General features: G+C 36.4%; 1 protein-coding gene across 1 annotated transcript; it reads left to right on the top strand.

The window, feature by feature from the left end:
* The first annotated feature begins 1694 nt into the window (after window positions 1–1694).
* LOC128490963 (sodium-coupled monocarboxylate transporter 1) lies at window positions 1695–19852 on the top strand. Its single transcript, XM_053463115.1, has 15 exons — window positions 1695–2198; window positions 2923–2988; window positions 5206–5257; window positions 5873–5940; window positions 6455–6609; window positions 6886–7026; window positions 7757–7886; window positions 9405–9493; window positions 9955–10067; window positions 10339–10406; window positions 11915–12001; window positions 12837–13042; window positions 14440–14543; window positions 17259–17353; window positions 19024–19852. Exons 1-15 carry the CDS (start codon window positions 1848–1850, stop codon window positions 19162–19164), a joined length of 1866 nt encoding a protein of 621 aa, XP_053319090.1. The 5' UTR covers window positions 1695–1847; the 3' UTR covers window positions 19165–19852.
* Window positions 19853–20187: the final 335 nt, after the last annotated feature.

The following is a 20187-nucleotide window of genomic DNA, read 5'->3' as shown; positions in this document are numbered from 1 at the left end:
TTCTTAGATTTCTAAATTGTGTTTTTAAATATATATATTCAATCTATCAGGCTGGTATCTTTATCTTTAAATTAATTACACTAATATCTGTACGGGAACACAGGACAGGTTACTAGCCTCCAATACCTGGTAGTCTTGATTAAAATCAACTGATTAAAGGCCACTAATTAATTGAGCAAAACAAGTATAAAAGTTCAAATAAAAAAAAATATAAAGAGTACATTTCCCTACAAATTATATACAAAAATACTATCAAATTCTAGGTACACCTGAAGAAACAAGATAAAAATATAATTTGATATATATTAAAACTTAATCTATATTTCATAAATTTAAAATAGATCCTCAGCAGGGTGTATTACCAGATGTATCTATATAACCACCATATACATTACTGCATCTTGACAAGAATTGTCTCCAGTCAATGTACTGTTCTGAGTATAGCTGATTTCTAAATGTGACATAGGAATATATTGCCTTTACTTAAATCATTTTAAGGTACCTGAACAACTAGTGCTGTATTGAAAGAAAACTGCATTAGCTACATTGGAATATGTCCAACAGTGGTTCTGTAACAAATAGAGACCCATGTAAAAATAAGCCTAGAAGACCCTAAAATATCTTAAACCTGGAAATCACCCTTTTCTATTCCAACACAGAAGACAATACTTATAAAGAACACGTTAAGGGCAATAGTCTAAAGGTGAACCAAAAGAATGAGGGTGAATCAAATGGAAAGTAATAAATCTAGTAATCGCTGCATATATAATTACTTTTATATGAACCCTTTACTTTTATGAACCTAGTGGATGCCCAGAAATGTGTAGAAATCACTTGTTAGAAGCACACGAACTAGTCATTGTTCACCTGCTTAAGATGTTTACTACAAAACAGCCCTCAACACGTGCTAAGGTGAAAACAATGAAGAATAAGAGCTGAGTAAATACACAACTATCTCTCTGGCTTTCGGAGATTGCAATCTAAGGAAGTAATGTATTGTATTCATGTCCTTTGCATGTGGTAGATATTGGAATGTCCTCTATACGCAATCTTCCCTTCACAATAGAGTTTGAGAAGTTCGATCCCTCCCTTACAGAAGACAACATCTGACAGTAAAGCTATCAATTAGTTTCAGCAATTGTCTGATACCTCCACTGAAACTGCAATACATGGTGAAAAGTTATTTAAACCTTCTTGCACTTGTTAATGTTTCTTTATTTAAAGAATTCAAATTAACAATTAAACATATTAGATGCATAAGATTTTTCCGGCCAAACTGACAAAAACGGTTTCAAAGGAGCTATGGGCTGTGTATACTTTTCATTTGGAAGTTTGCGATTATTTGATTAGGGACACCCATATCGTGTTGAGTACTTTTACACGAGGTGTGAAGCTGCCTCCTGTTGAGCTGATCCCTCCTCCAGGTTATTAAGACTCCTCTTGGCTCAGTCACTCTCTCTCCTTCTTGCACGCCCCATCGCAATCCTTCTCCAGAACTCACCTGGTCCCGCATCCCTCTATACTCTCCTATAGATCTCCCTTCCACACTCAAGCCTTAGTGTCTTGTTGCCTTGCTGCTTCTTTTGAGTCTTTTAACTGCCCATCCTGTATCATATACTTTATCGATAGTTCATATACTCTACCTGTAGCTCATACACTCTATCAGTAGCTCCTCACCACCTAGTCTCCTTTTCCTTGCTATTACTGTCATACTCTGCACCCACCTGCGCCGTTGCGCGTTCTGTTCTATCCCACTGATCACCATCTCTACAAACCTTATGGTACCCGACTGCATCTGAGGACCTCCAAGTACCACAAAGGCACCTGATCTCACCCTCTCTGCAATTATGGGCACCCCGGGAGACATCGGATCCTTCGCAGTTTGGGACTACGTGGTCTTTGCTCTGATGCTCCTCATCTCTGCAGTCATCGGGATATATTACGCCTTTGCAGGGGGCGGACAGAAGACCTCCAAGGACTTTCTGATGGGTGGAAGAAGCATGACTGCGGTGCCAGTGGCGTTATCCTTGACCGCCAGCTTCATGTCTGCTGTGACCGTGCTGGGCACCCCTGCAGAGGTGTATAGATTTGGAGCCATGTTTAGCATTTTTGCCATCACATATACCATCGTGGTGATCCTCAGCTCCGAGGTGTACCTGCCGGTGTTCTACAGACTGGGAATCACCAGCACATACGAGGTGCAGTAATACAGCATATACAGCATATACAATATACAGCACTTTACTATTCCATTGATGTCTGTTTGTAAACACATCCCTGCATACACATTACCCATCACATACAGCATTATAAAGTAATGGATATTCAGGTGTGTATGGTGACAATGGCTGGCTTTAGAATCTGTGGTTTCTTTTTCAATTGCAGATAACTGATTAATTATGAATACAAGATATATAACATTCTATTCTTTGAAATGTTTTTTTTTAAATCAGATACTGAATAGATTTACAATGCTTTAATACTCATAGCTGTTCTGAAATCTGATAAAGTTGTGAAGGGAGTTGTTTATCTGTTAACGTTTCCTATGATCACATATAAATATAGCTGAAGGTTACTGTCGATCACAGCGCAAATCGCGATAGAATTGTGATAGAGGGTCCCAAACGAAAACAGCATCGCAGTCCTCAGACCAGATCCCTATGGCAAAATTGGCCAGTGAATGTCTGCTCAGGGCTCCCTGATGCACCAGAGAAGCCTTAAAAAGCTAAACGATTTCTTAGCAACATCTGAGAGTGATGGGAGTTGCAGCCCAGGAACTACTAAAAGTTATTTTTCAGCACAAGCTATGTGTAAAATCCCATTGCCTTTTATGTGAGGTTTTGCAATATTAATCTTTATATTCATTTTATATTTTATATCACCATTATTAATCATAACTGGAACTGTTTCTCTCACCTCTAGTACCTCGAGCTGCGGTTTAATAAATTCGTACGTGTGATTGGGACCGTCCTTTTCATTATACAAACGGTAAGTCGCATTATCCATTGTTCTTTTTCAACTATTCTGTAGTTCTATATATTCTATACTGAATAAAAAAGTACTGACTTAAAAAAATGTTAATAGTATCTCACTACTTTTTAACTGGTATTCATTTTTCTAAGGTGGCTATTTTTCTCTCCAATGTAAAAAATAAAGCATTTTGATAGAATAAAGTAACATAGTTTGCAATTACTGTTAATGAGCTTCTCAGATGTGTTCCTGGTAAACCATTTCTGGCAGGTGCCAGTGGCTTATCTTGAAATACAGGGTACATATTCCATACGCTGTCATAAAGTAACATAAAGTTGGACACATCTCCTAGTATAGTGTTGGTAGAGGAGTGAACACCATATATATCCAGTTGCCAGAAATATCCCAAAGCATAATAAAAGGTCTTCTATAAACTGTTTAAGCCTTTATTGCATTCCCTGAGTTCAGATATTAGACAGTGACTCTTGGGTTGGACAATTTTTTTTTAAGCAAATAGTCGTTTTTATGCCTGATCTGTCTGATTAATGAATTAAAGACTGTTTCATTTGCAATTAAGGTGAACTCTATGGATTCACCTCTTCCCACAGGTGGGATAAATTAAGTTCTGTTCGCATATAACCCCCAAAATATTGTTTAGATGTTTATATGATAAACAAATTCATATGTATTGTATGAACATGCCTGCAGGGTACCAAGGGCAGTTTTACAGACGTCCATGGGGTAGATACTTTTGACAATGTCATACATATGTTTCTATACTTGCTTTACTTTATATACATTAAAAGATTTGTATATTCATGCTTTTGGTTCCATGTATTTCTGATTTTATTATACTCTGAGATATATTTAGAGATTTATTCACCCTGATAGATGTTCTAACGTCATTGTTATTTATGATTCCAATATATCTCAGTGTTGTATGCAGTTGTACCAGATGCTGGTGCTTTTCAGACATCTTTTTTTCATGTACACTGCTTAAGTATTAGTAAAGAGCAGAAGGATGAGTAGTAGCTTTTTTGCACACTTTCTGCTGAAAACTGCTGAAAACATCATACCTGATAGGTGTTCACACATCTGCATAAAGTATAAAAGTTTTGCTGTTACGATAGCAGCTTTGCACCTACTAGGGACTAGTCCCCAAAATTGTATTTTTAAACATGCTGTCCATTTTGTATGGGTTCCAAAGCATTTCATTTCATGCAAATATGTGCATTCATTCTTCACTTATTGGAGTTGTTTAATTTTGGTGGAAAGTATATTAACCCATTTGAAACAATTTATGTTACAGGCCTGCTCCCAGTAGAATGTATTCCAATTTATACTTAAAATCAAAATATGGTTGGAAAAGACCCTTAACAATTGTGTTATGATAGTAGATGAGCACCATTTTTAGATCGTCCCATGTGCAACCTTTCACATTCATCTGTGGGTGTAATCAGAGCTTTTTTCTGTTCACACATATTAAGGCCTTTCCAACAGCTTTACACCTAGCACACAAACATAGAAACAAAGTTTCAAAGAAAAATATAAATAGTGACACCTTTTATGCATAAACCACTGGCTGAGTGCAAATCAGGTCACAATGATACTACCTAACATATTAGTTAGTTAACCCAAATGTTTGTTTTCCATGCAGACATTGAACAGATAACTCTTTCACTCTTTCAATAATACATTTCATTCATCACTGTTGCAATTTTGTCGTTTTGTCAAGACAAAAGGTCATTATGAGTTATACAGAGAATCTATCTATCTATTTATCTATCAATAAATATGTAATAGCAAATTGTTTTGCGAGTCAATAAGGTTGTTGAAATATTTTGTTCAAATGGGTATAATGGCATTAAAGATTACTATAAATGACAGATGAAAATTTGACTGTGCCTAATGAAACATGTAACTCCACGTTTCTGCTTGTAAACAGTATATTCTATGTATCCATAGTAAGAGGGTTAAGGGAGCGGGGTGTTTATCTTGGAGATATTTGGTTTAAATGCTTACCCAAGGGAACCATAGACCTAAGGCAGAATCTGTTAGGGTTGTGACCTGTAATCAAAATCATGTCCCTAATCAATCAAAAGCAATTATCAACTTAACGTTAGGGAAATATAACATGAATTGGGACAGAGTAGTTGTTTCTCATGAAGTCTTGAATACAGTTTAGATTAACACCCATTAATAGCATCATTATTTTCACTTCTTTTTCTCCTATAGATTTTATATACTGGAATAGTTATTTATGCTCCTGCACTTGCATTAAATCAAGGTAAGACCCAAATACTTAAGAAATCATAAATAACCTGGCTATAAACATAGCCTTAGATACAAACAATGCCAGGATAGATGCTTCTAGTTTATTTTAATGATACATTTAAACCTATTCTATATGTTAAGAGCACAAACAATTAAGCGCTTTTCAGGTGCATGATGCTTAGTTGCATGCTGTATGAGAGAACATCAGTATGTGAAATCCTAACTATAGTAAATGTAACCCAAACATTGTTAGGAACACAATTTATTTAAACACAATGTATAATCTCTGTAATAATATTCTGTCAAAGAAATATAACAGAATACCCCCTTTTTAATCATCACTTGTATGAAAATTTTCAATATAATATAATAACTTATGACCAGATTTATGCTGTACCACCTTTTGATGCTGTCTTTTGACCATTTTGCTATATACTCATATTTACTTATATATTTCTGTGTTACATTTGCATACTGCTATGGTGTATAGGGGAGGTACACTTTATGATGGTAATTGGTTAAGTTTCCTATTGTACAGGTTGAGCAAATAAAGCATTAGTGTTAATATTCATGGTAATGTAATTATTGGAACTAAATATTTGTATTTTTATTTTGGTATTCTTTATAGTTACTGGCTTTGACCTGTGGGGTGCAGTTATAGCAACTGGAGTAGTTTGTACATTCTACTGCACATTGGTAAGCTGCGATCTATCTATCTATCTATCTATCTATCTATCTATCTATCTATCTATCTATCTATCTATCTATCTATCTATCTATCCGTCTTTATCTGTGTCAATGGATAAGACTATGTTTGTCAAACATTTAATCCTCATAGGCTGAACATGGTTCTGCCAATCTGCCATTGTCATAAAAGATCACAATGCTTCTGTCATGCCTACATGCATATTGCCACTGAACTGGAGTGAAGTAATTTTAAGGATTCTCAATATCTTCTAATAAAAAATACATTTTCAAGAACACAAAAGTCATGCCTTTTCTCCATCAGAAATGCCCTTACCTTCTAATTTTAGTGTGAAAAATTAAAAGTAGCCACAATATTATTCCAGCAGCTACTGAATAAGCCCTAAGGTGGGAGAAAAGCCACAAAAATAATAGTAGATTCACTTTATTATCCCTAACTCTTTATCCTTATTATGTTGCTGTTTAACCACAAGAGTCATGGTGCTTATAAATTTCATTTTTACAGGGGGGACTGAAAGCTGTTGTATGGACAGATGTTTTCCAAGTCGGAATCATGGTTGCAGGATTTTCTTCTGTAATTATACGTGCTGTAGTGGTCCAGGGTGGAATTGGTCCCATCCTGAATGATTCATACTATGGAGATAGGTTAAACTTTTGGGAGTAAGTAGATTTATGTATTTATGTATCCATACTACTTTGCATTATTTAGTATGTGACGTTTATTCAGGGGTGGGATGGTAAAATAGACCATAGGCCTAATGTCCCCTGGGCTGCTCTGAGTTAAACCATATAGGCTAATAGGCTAGTCTTATTTGTAGTATAGCCAAGGGGTCTAACAAGTGCTTTAGGCAACATTTACATGAAAGCTGGAGCCTTTCTATACTCAGTCTGAACGTCTGCCTTTCAGCTTCTGAAAATATACTTTTTGCTTTTTAGTTTTAACCCTAGTCCACTGCAGAGACATTCGTTTTGGACCATAGTAATTGGAGGAACCTTTACTTGGACTGGAATCTATGGTGTCAATCAGTCCCAGGTCCAGAGATACATCGCCTGCAAATCCATATTTCAGGCAAAAATGTGAGAACGGTTTATTTGTACATGTTTTATGTCTGTGGGCCTCACAGTGTGTGTGTGTGTTTGGCATTTCACTACATGATATTCTATGCTGGTCTTAGGGATTGGAGTATTTCAAAATTTGCATCACATGAAGGTAAATAGAACATCATTAAATTGTCCACCATACACCCCTGTAAATGTCCACCATGAGCAATGTTGCTGCCTACCCCTGTCCCAATCTGTGTCAAACGATTGTAAGTCAGTGTAAAAGTGTTTTTTTTCTGCATGGGATTGCTATACAAGCGTCATTATCCCCGAAGACATAAAACACCATTTTGAATACTTAGAGTGCTAGAGAGGTAAGCAATATATCAGATATGAAAGATGTAGTATATCTATATTTTGCAGTTGTTTTCAGTATATATGGAAACACGGAGCAGAACATCAGGGTATGATGATGATCAAGTGCTACATTATAAGGTGCAAGTGATTGCAATCTATGGCAGCATAGACACACATCTGACTCTTACACTGACCGAGAATGGAGAAACCACCCCTTCACAAGGTTAATGTGATGTGATTGGTGAGGGTAGGCTCATGCGAGGGAGGGGTAGGTTAGTAGTTGGTCAGGACCCGCTGTAGTACATCACCAGCTCAATTTACCATGTTATTTTGTCTTTAAAATATATATATATGATAATATTTTTGTATTATTCTGTTTAAAATGATTTCCCTATATGATTGTGTTTAGGTCTCTCTATGTGAATCTTATTGGACTGTGGGCTATTCTATCCTGTGCAGTTTTGAGTGGGCTTGCTATGTACTCAGTGTATAAGGACTGTGATCCATGGACAGCCAATTTTGTATCGGCGCCTGACCAGGTGAGTAAGAGACACACTTAAGAAATGTCTGTTAGACAGTGTAAGGTCAACTGTTAACAGCACATGGTTATAGAACTAAGGAGATGTGGTGGGATGCATTTGGAGATGGCATACAAAACACGTAGAGGGCTTTTTTTTTTATTCAGAGATGAAATTTGTTGCCCCAAAACAAGTCTCTCTGTGCCCCCTGCGCTCTCTCACCTGGTCTTACTGTGCTGGCTCTTATCCCCCTGCTCTACACTGTACCCATTCCCACAGCTTTTTTGTAGAGAAACATTAAAAAAAGATGTTGACAGCATATAAAACCTATTTGGCTGACCTAGTCTGTCTGTTTTATCAGCTAAAATATTAACCAGTCTTTGGCCTCGCTTTAATTCAGGAGCCATATGCCCATCCCATGCATGTTTAAATTCCCTCACTGCATTAGTCTCTACCACTTATGTGGGAGGCTGTTCCACTCATCTACCACCCTCACATTTAATAAAAGTAAAAATCTCTGGGGTTCTGTGGAGCTGAAGCTTCTAGTTTTAAAATAGTAGTCTTGTGCTGCTACCACAGCAGTAGCACAGATTCCTCAAAAAAACCAAACAGTGGCTTTAACAGACATCTAATGCTTCAGAGGTTAAACACCTAACAGGTCTCCCAAGCATAACGTGTGTTAAGTGTTAACCATTAAGCCCATCATGCGTTTCCCTCTTACTGTAATCGTGGCTTTTCCCCTTCCTATAACCTTTGCAGAAAAGGGGGTTATATTATATTTTAGGGCAGTTGAGTTAGGCAACCTTAGTTTTCTATTGAAATCACTGTTGGTTATTCTTGGTGAATTTTCTGCTACTCCCACAGAGAACAAAATTTCAAGCTAGTAAGTTGAGGTCCAAAAAGCACCTGAGATTTGTGTTTTGGTGGAGATTTTTTAAATATATAATTAAAAGTTTAGTATTAGAGTGATTTGAGGATTTTTCTGTATAAGTATCTTTGCTGGTGCAATGGCTAACTACAGCCTTTTTTGGTGCCCTTTGTGTAACCTCTGGGCACTCTTGCAACTCCTGAAGAAGTTAGATCAAATGAAGCAAACAAAAAAAAAAGTGAATTCAGAGCTTTTCATTTGTTTTTGTTTGTTTTGTTGGGAGTCCCTCTTAAGTTTTGGAGATTCATATGAATTCACAAATTATGCAAAATGTGTTCTAATTAAAGTGCCTGTCTGAATGCACAAGTCTACAAATTACCCAAGTAATGAAAAAATGCTACGTTGCCTAAGGGTGGGACTTGAACTGTCAATTCCAAAGTCCTTGGCTAGGGCAAGACCCAGTAGGAGGCACCACCATGAGGTTCTCTTCAATGTTACAAAGCGTGTATATTCAGGAGGGCTACCAGAAATAAAGTTCCCTTACAGCACTAGAAATCCTAGGGGCAGCTCTGCCTTTTAGGTTCTAACATGGGTGATACTAAGAACACTGTAAATTAGAATGGAATATATATCATGTACAATATCTAAGATATGCATGCAATTATCTTTAGTTGATGCCATACATGGCACTGGACATTCTACGAGATTACCCAGGACTTCCAGGGCTGTTTGTGGCATGTGCATACAGTGGAACGTTAAGGTAAAATAATATTTGATGGACAAATATAATGTTTATTGTGATATGTTGTTCACTGCAGTTAAATGAAAACCTTGTGCGGCCAGAGATTTGTATAGCAAAGCATGGATTCATACTATGTCTGGGTATCCTGGAAATTTTTAGTAATATGGAAACAAGTGGTAACTTAGGGATGTAGGGAATCTAATTTGCTTTGAATATTTAGGATGCTGTGTATAAAGAACAACTCTGTTAAAAGGCGGTTCCATCGTTGCATTAGTACAGCTAAACGTGCTTTACAAAAACTAAGATCTGTGATCCAGTCGCTTAATGGATCTAGATATATGATATATGAATAGCATGTAGAAACATTATGCTCTAATAAATTGATATGTATTTTTAAAATATTTTCTTTGTCATTGGTAGTCAGAGAATTAATGAATATTTGAGGTGCATTTATTCTAAAGTTTCTTGTTCTTCTTCAGTACGGTCTCCTCTAGTATAAATGCTTTAGCTGCTGTTACAGTTGAAGACCTTATCAAACCTTATTTCAAATCCCTCACCGAAACAAAGTTGTCCTGGATTTCCAAAGGAACAAGTAAGACCCTTTATTTAAACTTTCACTGTAACTGTATTTGGAGCAAAATACATATTTGCTTTATTCCATTAAATGTTAGAGATTTCATTAATCATATTCTGTAGGGGAAATAGCTTATGCATTTAAAGGTTTCATCTATAACTATTAGTAATGTTGAACAAGTGGAGCTAACATGGACAATACATGTGAGAATATATTTCTGGTGTTATGACGCTGAATGCCTGGCTAATGAAACATAACTACATTGAATAACTCCATGATTTGTTTACAGGTCTCTTATATGGTGCTGTGTGTATTGGCATGGCTGGTTTGGCCTCTCTGATGGGTGGTTTGTTACAGGTAAGGATTCACTTTAGTGTAGATTTGACGATAGAAAATGTCAATTTACCACTACCCAATAACAACAGACACCAAAAAAACAGTGGTTGAAAAGGCCACAGCTGATTTGTCTATTAAACACGTCATTACCACGCAACCTTAGGCCCAACACCTTGTTGCATTAACAGGGCAAAGACTACCAAAACCATAAATAACATAAATGAACATCAATAATTAACAAAAACCCATCAAGCCTACCAGGCAACCTAGGTACCACCACACAGGAAAGGACATACCAAGATGCCCAAACCTCTACCAACCCCTCAGAGCATTCACATCCCCTAGATGCCTAGTAAACTACCACCCGGGCTGTCACAGCTTAAACACCACTATCCTAATACAGTAAACAGGGAGGGTGGGAGCGACAGCCAACAGAGAGACAACAAAAATGGCCCTCAGCCTCATGACACAACACCTTAAATAACCACCCAACTTAACCCCACCCCCATCCTACCAAAATTGGCACTAGGGATCCCAGTCAATGCCCACTCTGGCCTATGCTGGCCCATTTGGACATCATTATTTTTTTGCTTTCTAAATATTCTTATAAAATGTAAGTTGGGTTCTTAGTCGCTCATTTATGCACCTATTTGGAGAATCTATTGGAGTTGGGGGATTGGCTCGGTGGAAGGTGAGGTAGCCCAAGATAAAGATCCTTTAGTGGATGAAGAGAGAGATGGAAGTTGGTGGAGACTAGGGAGCATGCAGGAAGTGGGAGGGGTCTCATTGAACTCCTTCCCCAGTTGCCTCTGCTGAGTGCCACAATGTGTTTTTTTGCACATTGTTAGTAGAACTCCCATTCTAATTAATGGAAGCTGATTATATACATGTTATCTGAACACTGGCTTTTTGCTATAGTAAATGCGATTTGCTGGTACTTCTATGAATTTTCATGACAGTACTACTGAGAATGTGCAAAAAGCTGACATACTAACACCTCCTAATTTTTGTGCAGGCAGACAAGTTTGGAAGATAATGAGAGAGATGTCTCATTTTCTAACTCCAATAACAATGTATACTCCATTACATGCAGTAAAACGCAATATTAAAAGTCGTTTCTTCAAAGACACAAACCTCACTTGCTCCTATATTATTCTATACAAGCTATGTTCTAAAGTTGGTGCATTTTGCAGGCTGTATATATCACAGCATAGGTAAAAACCGTAAACAAGTGGACATTTAATCCACACCTCGAGTTATATAGTCTATATATCATAGATCCAATATTCTTGGGACGGAACAGTCCTGTTATGTCTGTCTATTTGAATCAGCAAATAATTGTTCCGCCATAACAGCCTTCCAGTCTGTCTTTATGTGGGGATATGTTTCTTAAAGGAGGAAAAGGACAATAGATGAAGTTTGAGTGAAGTTTTATTACTGAATAATTATTGGAACTACTATATTTAGATAAACAAGTATTTCTGTGCAATCATTTTATTTATAGATGCTTATATTTTTCTTCTTTGCAGGCAGCTCTCTCTATTTTTGGGATGGTTGGAGGCCCATTGCTGGGCCTTTTTTCTCTCGGCATCCTTTTTCCGTTTGGAAATTCAGTTGTGAGTACATAGGTCTTTTTTTGCAAACAATTCTTGTGCAGCTGCTGAAGGATATGGAACCTTTCCAGAAACTGCTTATTATAAATGGCTAAAATATATATATGGTTTCCTCTGTTGTTCACCTGGTTACATTCATTTGGAAAGGAGTTCAGCTTATTTGTATTATCGGTAGTAATAATGAGGGGAGATATTCAGTGTGTGAGATGTGCCTATGTGTATGAATTATAGGCCCTGAAATGGTTAATCATCATTTGCATATTAATTCTCCTCTATTAGGCAATGTTTTAAGATTAATTGGTTTGATAACATTTGCTCCCCCGCCCATAAACTGCATGTTGAAATACCCTCTCTGCATTAGCCTCTACCACTTGTCCTGGGAGGCTGTTCCACTTATCCACCACCTCCTCAGTAGGAAGTAAATATTCCTGCCAATAAGTAAAACTGAATTTTGTCCATTTGGGTCATAGATTATGTTACAAGAAATGGGTTGCTTCATTTACGTATATGAGCGCAATAAAAATACTAAAAAAAAAAACAGAATTATGAAATATGGCTGTTTACTCTTCCCCAAAGCCTGCCTTTTATTATTTTATAGCAGGGAAATTAGATTAGTTTTACACAATCAATGTATTTCCTTGGTCACTGGCCAAGATCTAAATTCTGTCTGCCAAAAAACACCTCAACCTTTTTTATCTAAATCACAATGCATGTATATGAGCAAAATAATGAAAAACAATTATGATTACATGTATTTGAACTTTTTTGATTATTGTATTCTATTTTAGTGTCCGAGATAATTTCTCTAATCAGAGTGTGCACTTTAATTTTGTCTCAGGGAGCAATAGTTGGCCTTCTCTCTGGATTTGCTGTGTCACTTTGGGTTGGCATTGGATCTCAGATTTATCCTCCTCTTCCATCTCGAACTCTGCCCAAAGCTTTTTCCATAGAGGGCTGCAACTTCACTATTGCAGACAGCAATTGGACATCGACCACACAAATACCTTTTACAACAACATTAATAACTGATGCAACAGTAGACAGGTAAGTCAATTGTTCAAGCTAAAGTTAAAATCAAACAGTGACACATGGAGGTGATTCAGTGATCTAACTCAAGCATAATTTGCAACAACAGTCATAAGAAAACCACACTAAACTATTTAATGACCCGACTAAACTGTATACAATGCTCATACATTTTTCGGTACAAAGACAGAAAATTATATAGTCACACCATAAAATATTTCATCTAGCCTCCACTAGATGTGACTCAACTCAACCCAATGTAAATGTGGCTTATAATACTCATTGTTGTACATGTAGTCATGATCGTTGAATTGCTCCAGACTTTCATTTACAGAACAAAATTCTGCACTTTCCAACTACACCAATTGTAGTCAGGGGCATTAAATCAACCACATTATGCCTACGCACAATCCCATTTTACTGAGTGGAAACAAGTACACAAAATATCCATAAATAACTATATTTAATAAACAGACAAGAACAAATTATCAATGTTGGACATGGAAATATACCTTTGTACTGTATTTTGTCCAATATGCACAAACTCACCTTAACTTCAAATACCAAATTATTTAATTGATATTCACTGAACTATCTAACTCACTACAATGTATAACTCGATCGGTACATTGATCCATTTGACAAGCAGTCTTCCATTAACATTGACATTATTTACAGGAGATTTACACTTAGATCCTCCCTCATCCATTTCGAGGTGACCTCAAGTTACATGTTTGCTCTATAGTATGTAATGGTACTCTGTTAATAAAATGTAACACAACAAAAATGTTGAATTTACATTATATTGCCTTCTTTTTATTGTGGATTTTCACCTTTCAGTAATGCTGCCCCATGTTCCCTTTGATTTAAACAACCTGTGTTTTTTAAATGCACATTAAATAATCCTGCCCATCACTGTATCTATCTATGTCTTGAATAGGGGAAAACAGCCCAAATACTGTTGAAAAAAAGCTGATATAGGCGTCATCTCATTCTGTACATGTATCCTATAGAGGATTTTGTGGTTTTATCACTGTAGTAATCCAATAAGAAAGACCAGAAGTGTTTTAATTCCATTAGCGAGTGATTCTACAATACCAATTCAATGTCATCTTCATGCCTCTTGTATATAGTAACCATGTTGCCCTGCCCCTGCAAAATGGTGGGACGGAAGTAACTTGTTAAGGGTTGCTTGTTTATGTTTAGCTATTGTATAGTTTTTGTAACTGATGTTATTTGAGTTTACTGCTTAAAACATTATGTCACTGATGTTTTTAGCAATTCCCGTTTACCATGACACAACATCTTCGTTATAAACTATACCAAGTGAATGAAGTCAGATAACTTCTGTTACCCTTCAATATCAGCAATCCCTACTAATTTCTTCTTCTTATTAATATTATTATTTTTTCCAGGCCTGCTCTTGCTGACAACTGGTACTCTATGTCATATCTGTATTTCAGTACTATCGGCACTATTATTACTTTGATTGTAGGTGTAATTGCCAGCCTCTTAACAGGTAAGTAATCCTTAAACAGATTTATGATCTATGCCAGAACACATGACAATATATCTTATAAATACAATAAAGTAAGGCATTCAGTGGCGTCTCCAGCTTTCATATTTAGGGGGGGCACATGGGGGGACAGGAACCAAAATATGTATTAAACGCTACATATACACTATATATATATATATATATATATATATATATATATATATATATATATATGCGTTAGACATCCATTTTTAACTTTATAAAGTAAAGACCTTGATTGAAATATGATTTCAAAATAACAGCTGAACTGGCAGTTATTTTTCATTCTTTAATATCAGACCCTACTGCTAATGTATATTAATATTAGCCCCTGCTGCTGATATATATTAATATTATACCCTGCTGCCAATATATATAAATATTAGATAAATATTTGCCCCTGCTGCCAATATATATATATATATATATATAGATATATATATATATATGTATATATATATATATATATATATATATATATATATCTATATATATATATATATATATATATAAATATTAGACCGCTCCATGCTCCCTAGCATGCAATCGCTCTGCTACCACACCAAAAAAAAAAATATATTTGCCATCATTTGGAAACAGCATGTGCAACTGAATAAGACATAAAAACCCTGTATATCCAGGTATACATAAATAATGTATGGAAACATAGCACTGCAGGTATAAATCAACAGAACACACAAACCCAGCATTGCAGGTATAGATCAACTAGAAATCACACGTAAACTCAGCACTGAAGGTGTAGATCAAATAAACAACACATGGAAACAGCATTGCAGGTATTGATCAACTGAATAAGACATACAAATCCTGTATTTGCAGGTAACCATAAATAATGTATGGAAACATAGCACAGCAGAGAAAGATTTACAGAATAACAAAAAACCCAGCTTTGCAGGTATAGATCAATTGGAACTCACATAAAAACTCAGCATTAAAGGTATAGATAAAACAACCCTAAATTACAGGCATAGATCACAGGTTGCACACCCCAAAACCAGCCCTGGCATCCACACTGCCCAAATAGAACCTGACCAGGACCCAAATTGCACACAAACATAGGACGTGCCATCTTTGTCCCCTAACAGCCCGGAATTAGTCAACATTTTCCCCAAACAGCTGAGCGTATGCCATCTTTGTCCCATAAACACCCTGCCTGTGCCATCTTGGTCCCCAATGCTTAAACACCCTGCTTATACCATCTTTGCCTTTTTGACAAATCAATTATACACCTATGATTCACACAAACACTTTTACAGCCACTCACTTCATTCACACAATCATTTATTCTTTCACTCTTTCACACAAATTATTTACACATATTCATTAATGCATTCTCACAAATTCATTACTTCTCTCACTCATTTACACAATTCATCCACACATTAATTCATTTATTCTCTCACTCATTCACACAATGCATCCACACATTAATCCATTTACTCGCTCTCTCTCTCATTCTGACTCTTTATTTCAATATTCTTGCTACCCTCCTTTCTCACTATCTACCCCCTCTCCCTCCCTTCTCACTATCTACCCCCTCTCCATCCCTTCTCACTAGCTACCCCCTCTCCCTCCCTTCTTCCTATCTATCCCTTCTCCCTATCTACCCCTTTTCACTCCCTCTTGCCCTATCTACCCCTTCTCATTCCCTTATGCCCCATCTACCCCTTCTCACTCTCTTCTGTCCTATCTACCCCTTCTCAATCCCTTCTGCCCTATCTACCCCTTCTCACTCCCTCCTCCCTATCTACTCCCTTCTGCCTATCTACCCCCTCCTCACTATCTACCCTCTCTCCCCATCTCACTATCCCCCCCCCTTTGAAGTTCACTTACCTTGTAGAAGTGCTGTGGTGGGATCGCGAGGCCTCTGTCTCCCTGCTCTGCCGGCACCACAACTGAGACAGAGGGCTCGCAGAGGAGAGTGAGAGGCGCCGAGCGGTTGCTGAAAACTTATTCCTCAGCAACTGCTTGGCACCTCTCTCTTTCCTCCGGCTGCGCCAAAAAAACAGTGTTTCAATTGGACACAATTGCACATGGGGGGGGGACAGCATGATGTAGGGGGGGCCATGACCCCCTCTGAACCCCCCCACCGACACCACTGAAGGCATTGTGTCTCTAGATTTTTCATAAGCACTATAGAAGTTTTCATTTTTATTGCAGAGGGTCCCTACTAATATAAGATTATGTGTTTACATGAACAATTTAGTAAATAAGTGTTTTGAAGATATCACAACAGGTATGAGTTGCCTTTATATACACTACACAGACAAATAATGAAATAGTCAAGTGTATATCAGAAATTCATTTCTGAGCCCTTGCAACTTGACCAACCTTGTAATGGGGAGCTCACAAGATTTTGGAAAGTCTGGAGATATTTCCTAATTTGAAGCTGAGAGTTTTCCCAAAAGATTTGTGAACAGAGTTCCTAGACATGTGGAACAAGAGCGATGTGCACACATGAACCCATGGAAAATAGAAGGCAGTGAGAACAAATATACACACATAAGTACAAAGAAATATACAGGAACACAGCAAAGAGAAAATCAAGTCCGCTAAAATGTATTATTTTAGACTGCCAGCCTGAGGATGTTTAAACATTGTGCTACCAATTTTACCCCATGATAGTTGTTTAATGCTTTCCATTATATTTACATATGCAAATATCTTTCTTTTCAGGAGGATTAAAACAAAATACAAACCGAGACTGCCTCTTAACATCCGAAGACTTCTCCTACTGGAAGACCTTGATTACATGGTGTAGAAATGAAACAGTAAGTATGGTCTTAATAATGTGTCATGTTATTGTTTTTTCCAAATGTTACCAACATACGGAGATAGAAGTTTGCATTGAGAGTTGCCTATGCTCCTCTGACCAACATTTAGTTGACTATGATGAAAACATAATGCTGATGTTATATAAAACAGTATAAGTAATTTTGCTATCTAAAGCAAAATCTTTCCCGCCACAGCCTGGGCACACTACCATAATTTCAGAATACTTGCATATCTTAATTTGACTCCTCTGGTGGTCTGTTGACAAGACAAAATGATGTTGGTTTATGTTACCCCACAATCTACCCAATAATTGCAAAGGAGTCAATTATCCAGATTTTTGGTGGCCCAGATATTTTTATAAATGTTTTCCTGCTTTTGATGATGATGAAGTAAATGCCTAATAGATTTGTACCTGTCTTAATGTTATTGTTGTTTTGTAAGTTGTCAATGTTAGTATTAATGTTAATTTTCACTGTCCTCACTGTAATAGAACAATTGAAGCCATTGACACTTTAAAAATAAATGTAATATAATGTTATGACACTTGTCATCTCAGCGTGCCATGCAAGTCCCTGGCTGGTGTTGGGACCTGCCCTGATTATGAACTTTGTGGTCTGCTAGTAAAAATATGGCTTGTGTTCTTACTAGCAGCTGTAGCTTGTGCTTTTATCAGAAATTCATAACAAATACTTGTTTTCTGTCTTCGGTATATTATAAATATAATCAGAAGAAGGGGCGCATGTACATAGGGAGAGAAAACAAAAATTCCACAATAGTGTAGTATGATTAGGAAAAGCAGACTAGAGATACTACTGATTGCACTCACAAACGTAGATGGATATCAGGCTCTTCAAATATTGTAAAAGGTTTTCTTTAATAATTTCTTGAAATCTATAAAAGTAAAAGCAGCAATGCTGCAGTATATTCCAACTCATACACTTAAAATACTAAATCCACTTACAAGACATGGTGCATAACTAGAGAGTCATGCAAACGAGCCCAGTATTAGTAAAGAAGTATAAAGGACGATATAACGTCCTCTGGAAAGTAGTCCTTTCAAATGCAAAAGTCTCTCAACACGTTTCGCCGGTTTGTCCCAGCTTCTTCAGGAGAGTGAAATGAATAAAAGGATTTTTCCTTTTACAATATTTGAAGAGCCTGATATCCATCTACTTTTGTGAGTGCAATCAGTAGTATCTCTAGTCTGCTTTTTCTAATCATACTACACTATTGTGGAATTTTTGTTTTCTCTCCCTATGTACATGTGCCCCTTCTTCTCATTATATTTGTTCTTGGAGTATTTGGAGGAATACTTAGGCTGGGTGCTGCAGTACAACATTGGGGGGAGCATTATATATATTTTTATTTGTTGTTCACATTTTAAATTGAGCACATATATCACATGTTAAGAAATATACTTTACTGATTCGGTATATTATAACAAGGGATACACTTGCTAAGAATAATCATTGCCTAGGAACTAAACATATAGTCGTTCCACACTGCTATACTTATAATGTACCACAAATGATAAATAACTGATTAGAAAATGTATCTATGTCCCTAAATGTATTGTGGTATGTAAAGATAAATGGAACTTAATGATAGAATACCACAGAAATACATTTAAATGACATTATAAATAATTTGAACTCTTCTTTTGCAGAGTGAAAAGGTTGAGGTTTTAAATTATAAACGCAATAATACAGATGCATACCTGGACTGTGGAACAGACAATCCTGCTTTCCATCATCTTGAAATGAAATACACAGAAAAAAAGGAAGTAGTTAATGGAATTCATATATGAAAAAATAATGGAATTTTGTTCCCTATTCTTTATTTTATTTTATATATCATTTGAATGGAAATTTATAATTAATTGTAAATAATGGTGATCACCTTGCAAAATGATTTACAGCTAGCTAATTTTTTAATACATATAATATTGATAAAAGTCAGTTTTCAACATTATTCAGATTCCAAATAATTTGGGCAACTCTATATTTTCCAGTGTTGATAATAAAATGTTTTTTTTTACGCCACTGATCATCTATATGTTTGAGAACATGAAAAGCACAACACTCTTAATGACTGACAAAAAATGATGCATATATTCCAGAATTGCTGAGTTTGGTGTTACTTGTAATTGTAAATTTTTTTTTTATTAATAGAAAATGGAAAACACAACAATGTGTGAAATTGTGAAAACACAACAAAATTAATACCACAACCATTGACAAAAAAGCTGGTAGTGGAACTAGTGCATGTAAAGAGCATTTGAAATACCCTGAGGTGTATACTTTTCAAAAATATATGGTTTGTTGGGGTACATTGAATTGACTGGGTTCAAAGATATCCCAAATAGGACATGGGGCAGCATGGTCAAATATGAAAATTCCAAATTGAATACTGCATACCTCCTAAATGTGTTTTTTTTTGTCCCAAAACAACCCGACAACCGTATGCATGGGTGATATCAATCTACTGAGAAGAAGTTACTGAATATGTATTAGGGTTTTGTTTGGAAGTGACATATGCCTGGAGCTGTAAATTCATTTCTGAAGCACAATGTGTGTGATAAACCCCCCACAAAAATACTACTGCAAATTATGACAAACACTGGTGGTAAAATGTGAGTATGGAAATACTTAAAATACTATCATTTTAAATAACCTGGGTTGTCTAGTTTTCAAAAATATATGATTTTATGAGGTAAATTGAATTGACCTATTTCAAAAATGTCCCAAATAACACGAGGGCAGGATGATCAAATGTCAAAAGTCCCAATTCAAAAATGCGCACCTCCCAAATGTGGTCTTTTAGCCCTCAA

The sequence above is a fragment of the Spea bombifrons genome, chromosome 4 (genome assembly GCF_027358695.1).
Source record: "Spea bombifrons isolate aSpeBom1 chromosome 4, aSpeBom1.2.pri, whole genome shotgun sequence".
NCBI lineage: Eukaryota > Metazoa > Chordata > Amphibia > Anura > Pelobatidae > Spea > Spea bombifrons.
Note: the sequence above shows the minus strand (reverse complement) of the source record. Positions and strands in the feature narration are given on the sequence as shown.

What these genes read in the sequence shown, in the direction of transcription:
- LOC128490963 (XM_053463115.1), top strand. Translation starts at nt 1,848, where the DNA reads ATGGGCACCCCGGGAGACATCGGATCCTTCGCAGTTTGGGACTACGTG. An exon ending in TGCACTTGCATTAAATCAAG is followed by an intron (nt 5,258 to 5,872) that starts GTAAGACCCAAA and finishes TATTCTTTATAG; the next exon opens with TTACTGGCTTTGACCTGTGG. An exon ending in GATAGGTTAAACTTTTGGGA is followed by an intron (nt 6,610 to 6,885) that starts GTAAGTAGATTT and finishes TTTGCTTTTTAG; the next exon opens with TTTTAACCCTAGTCCACTGC.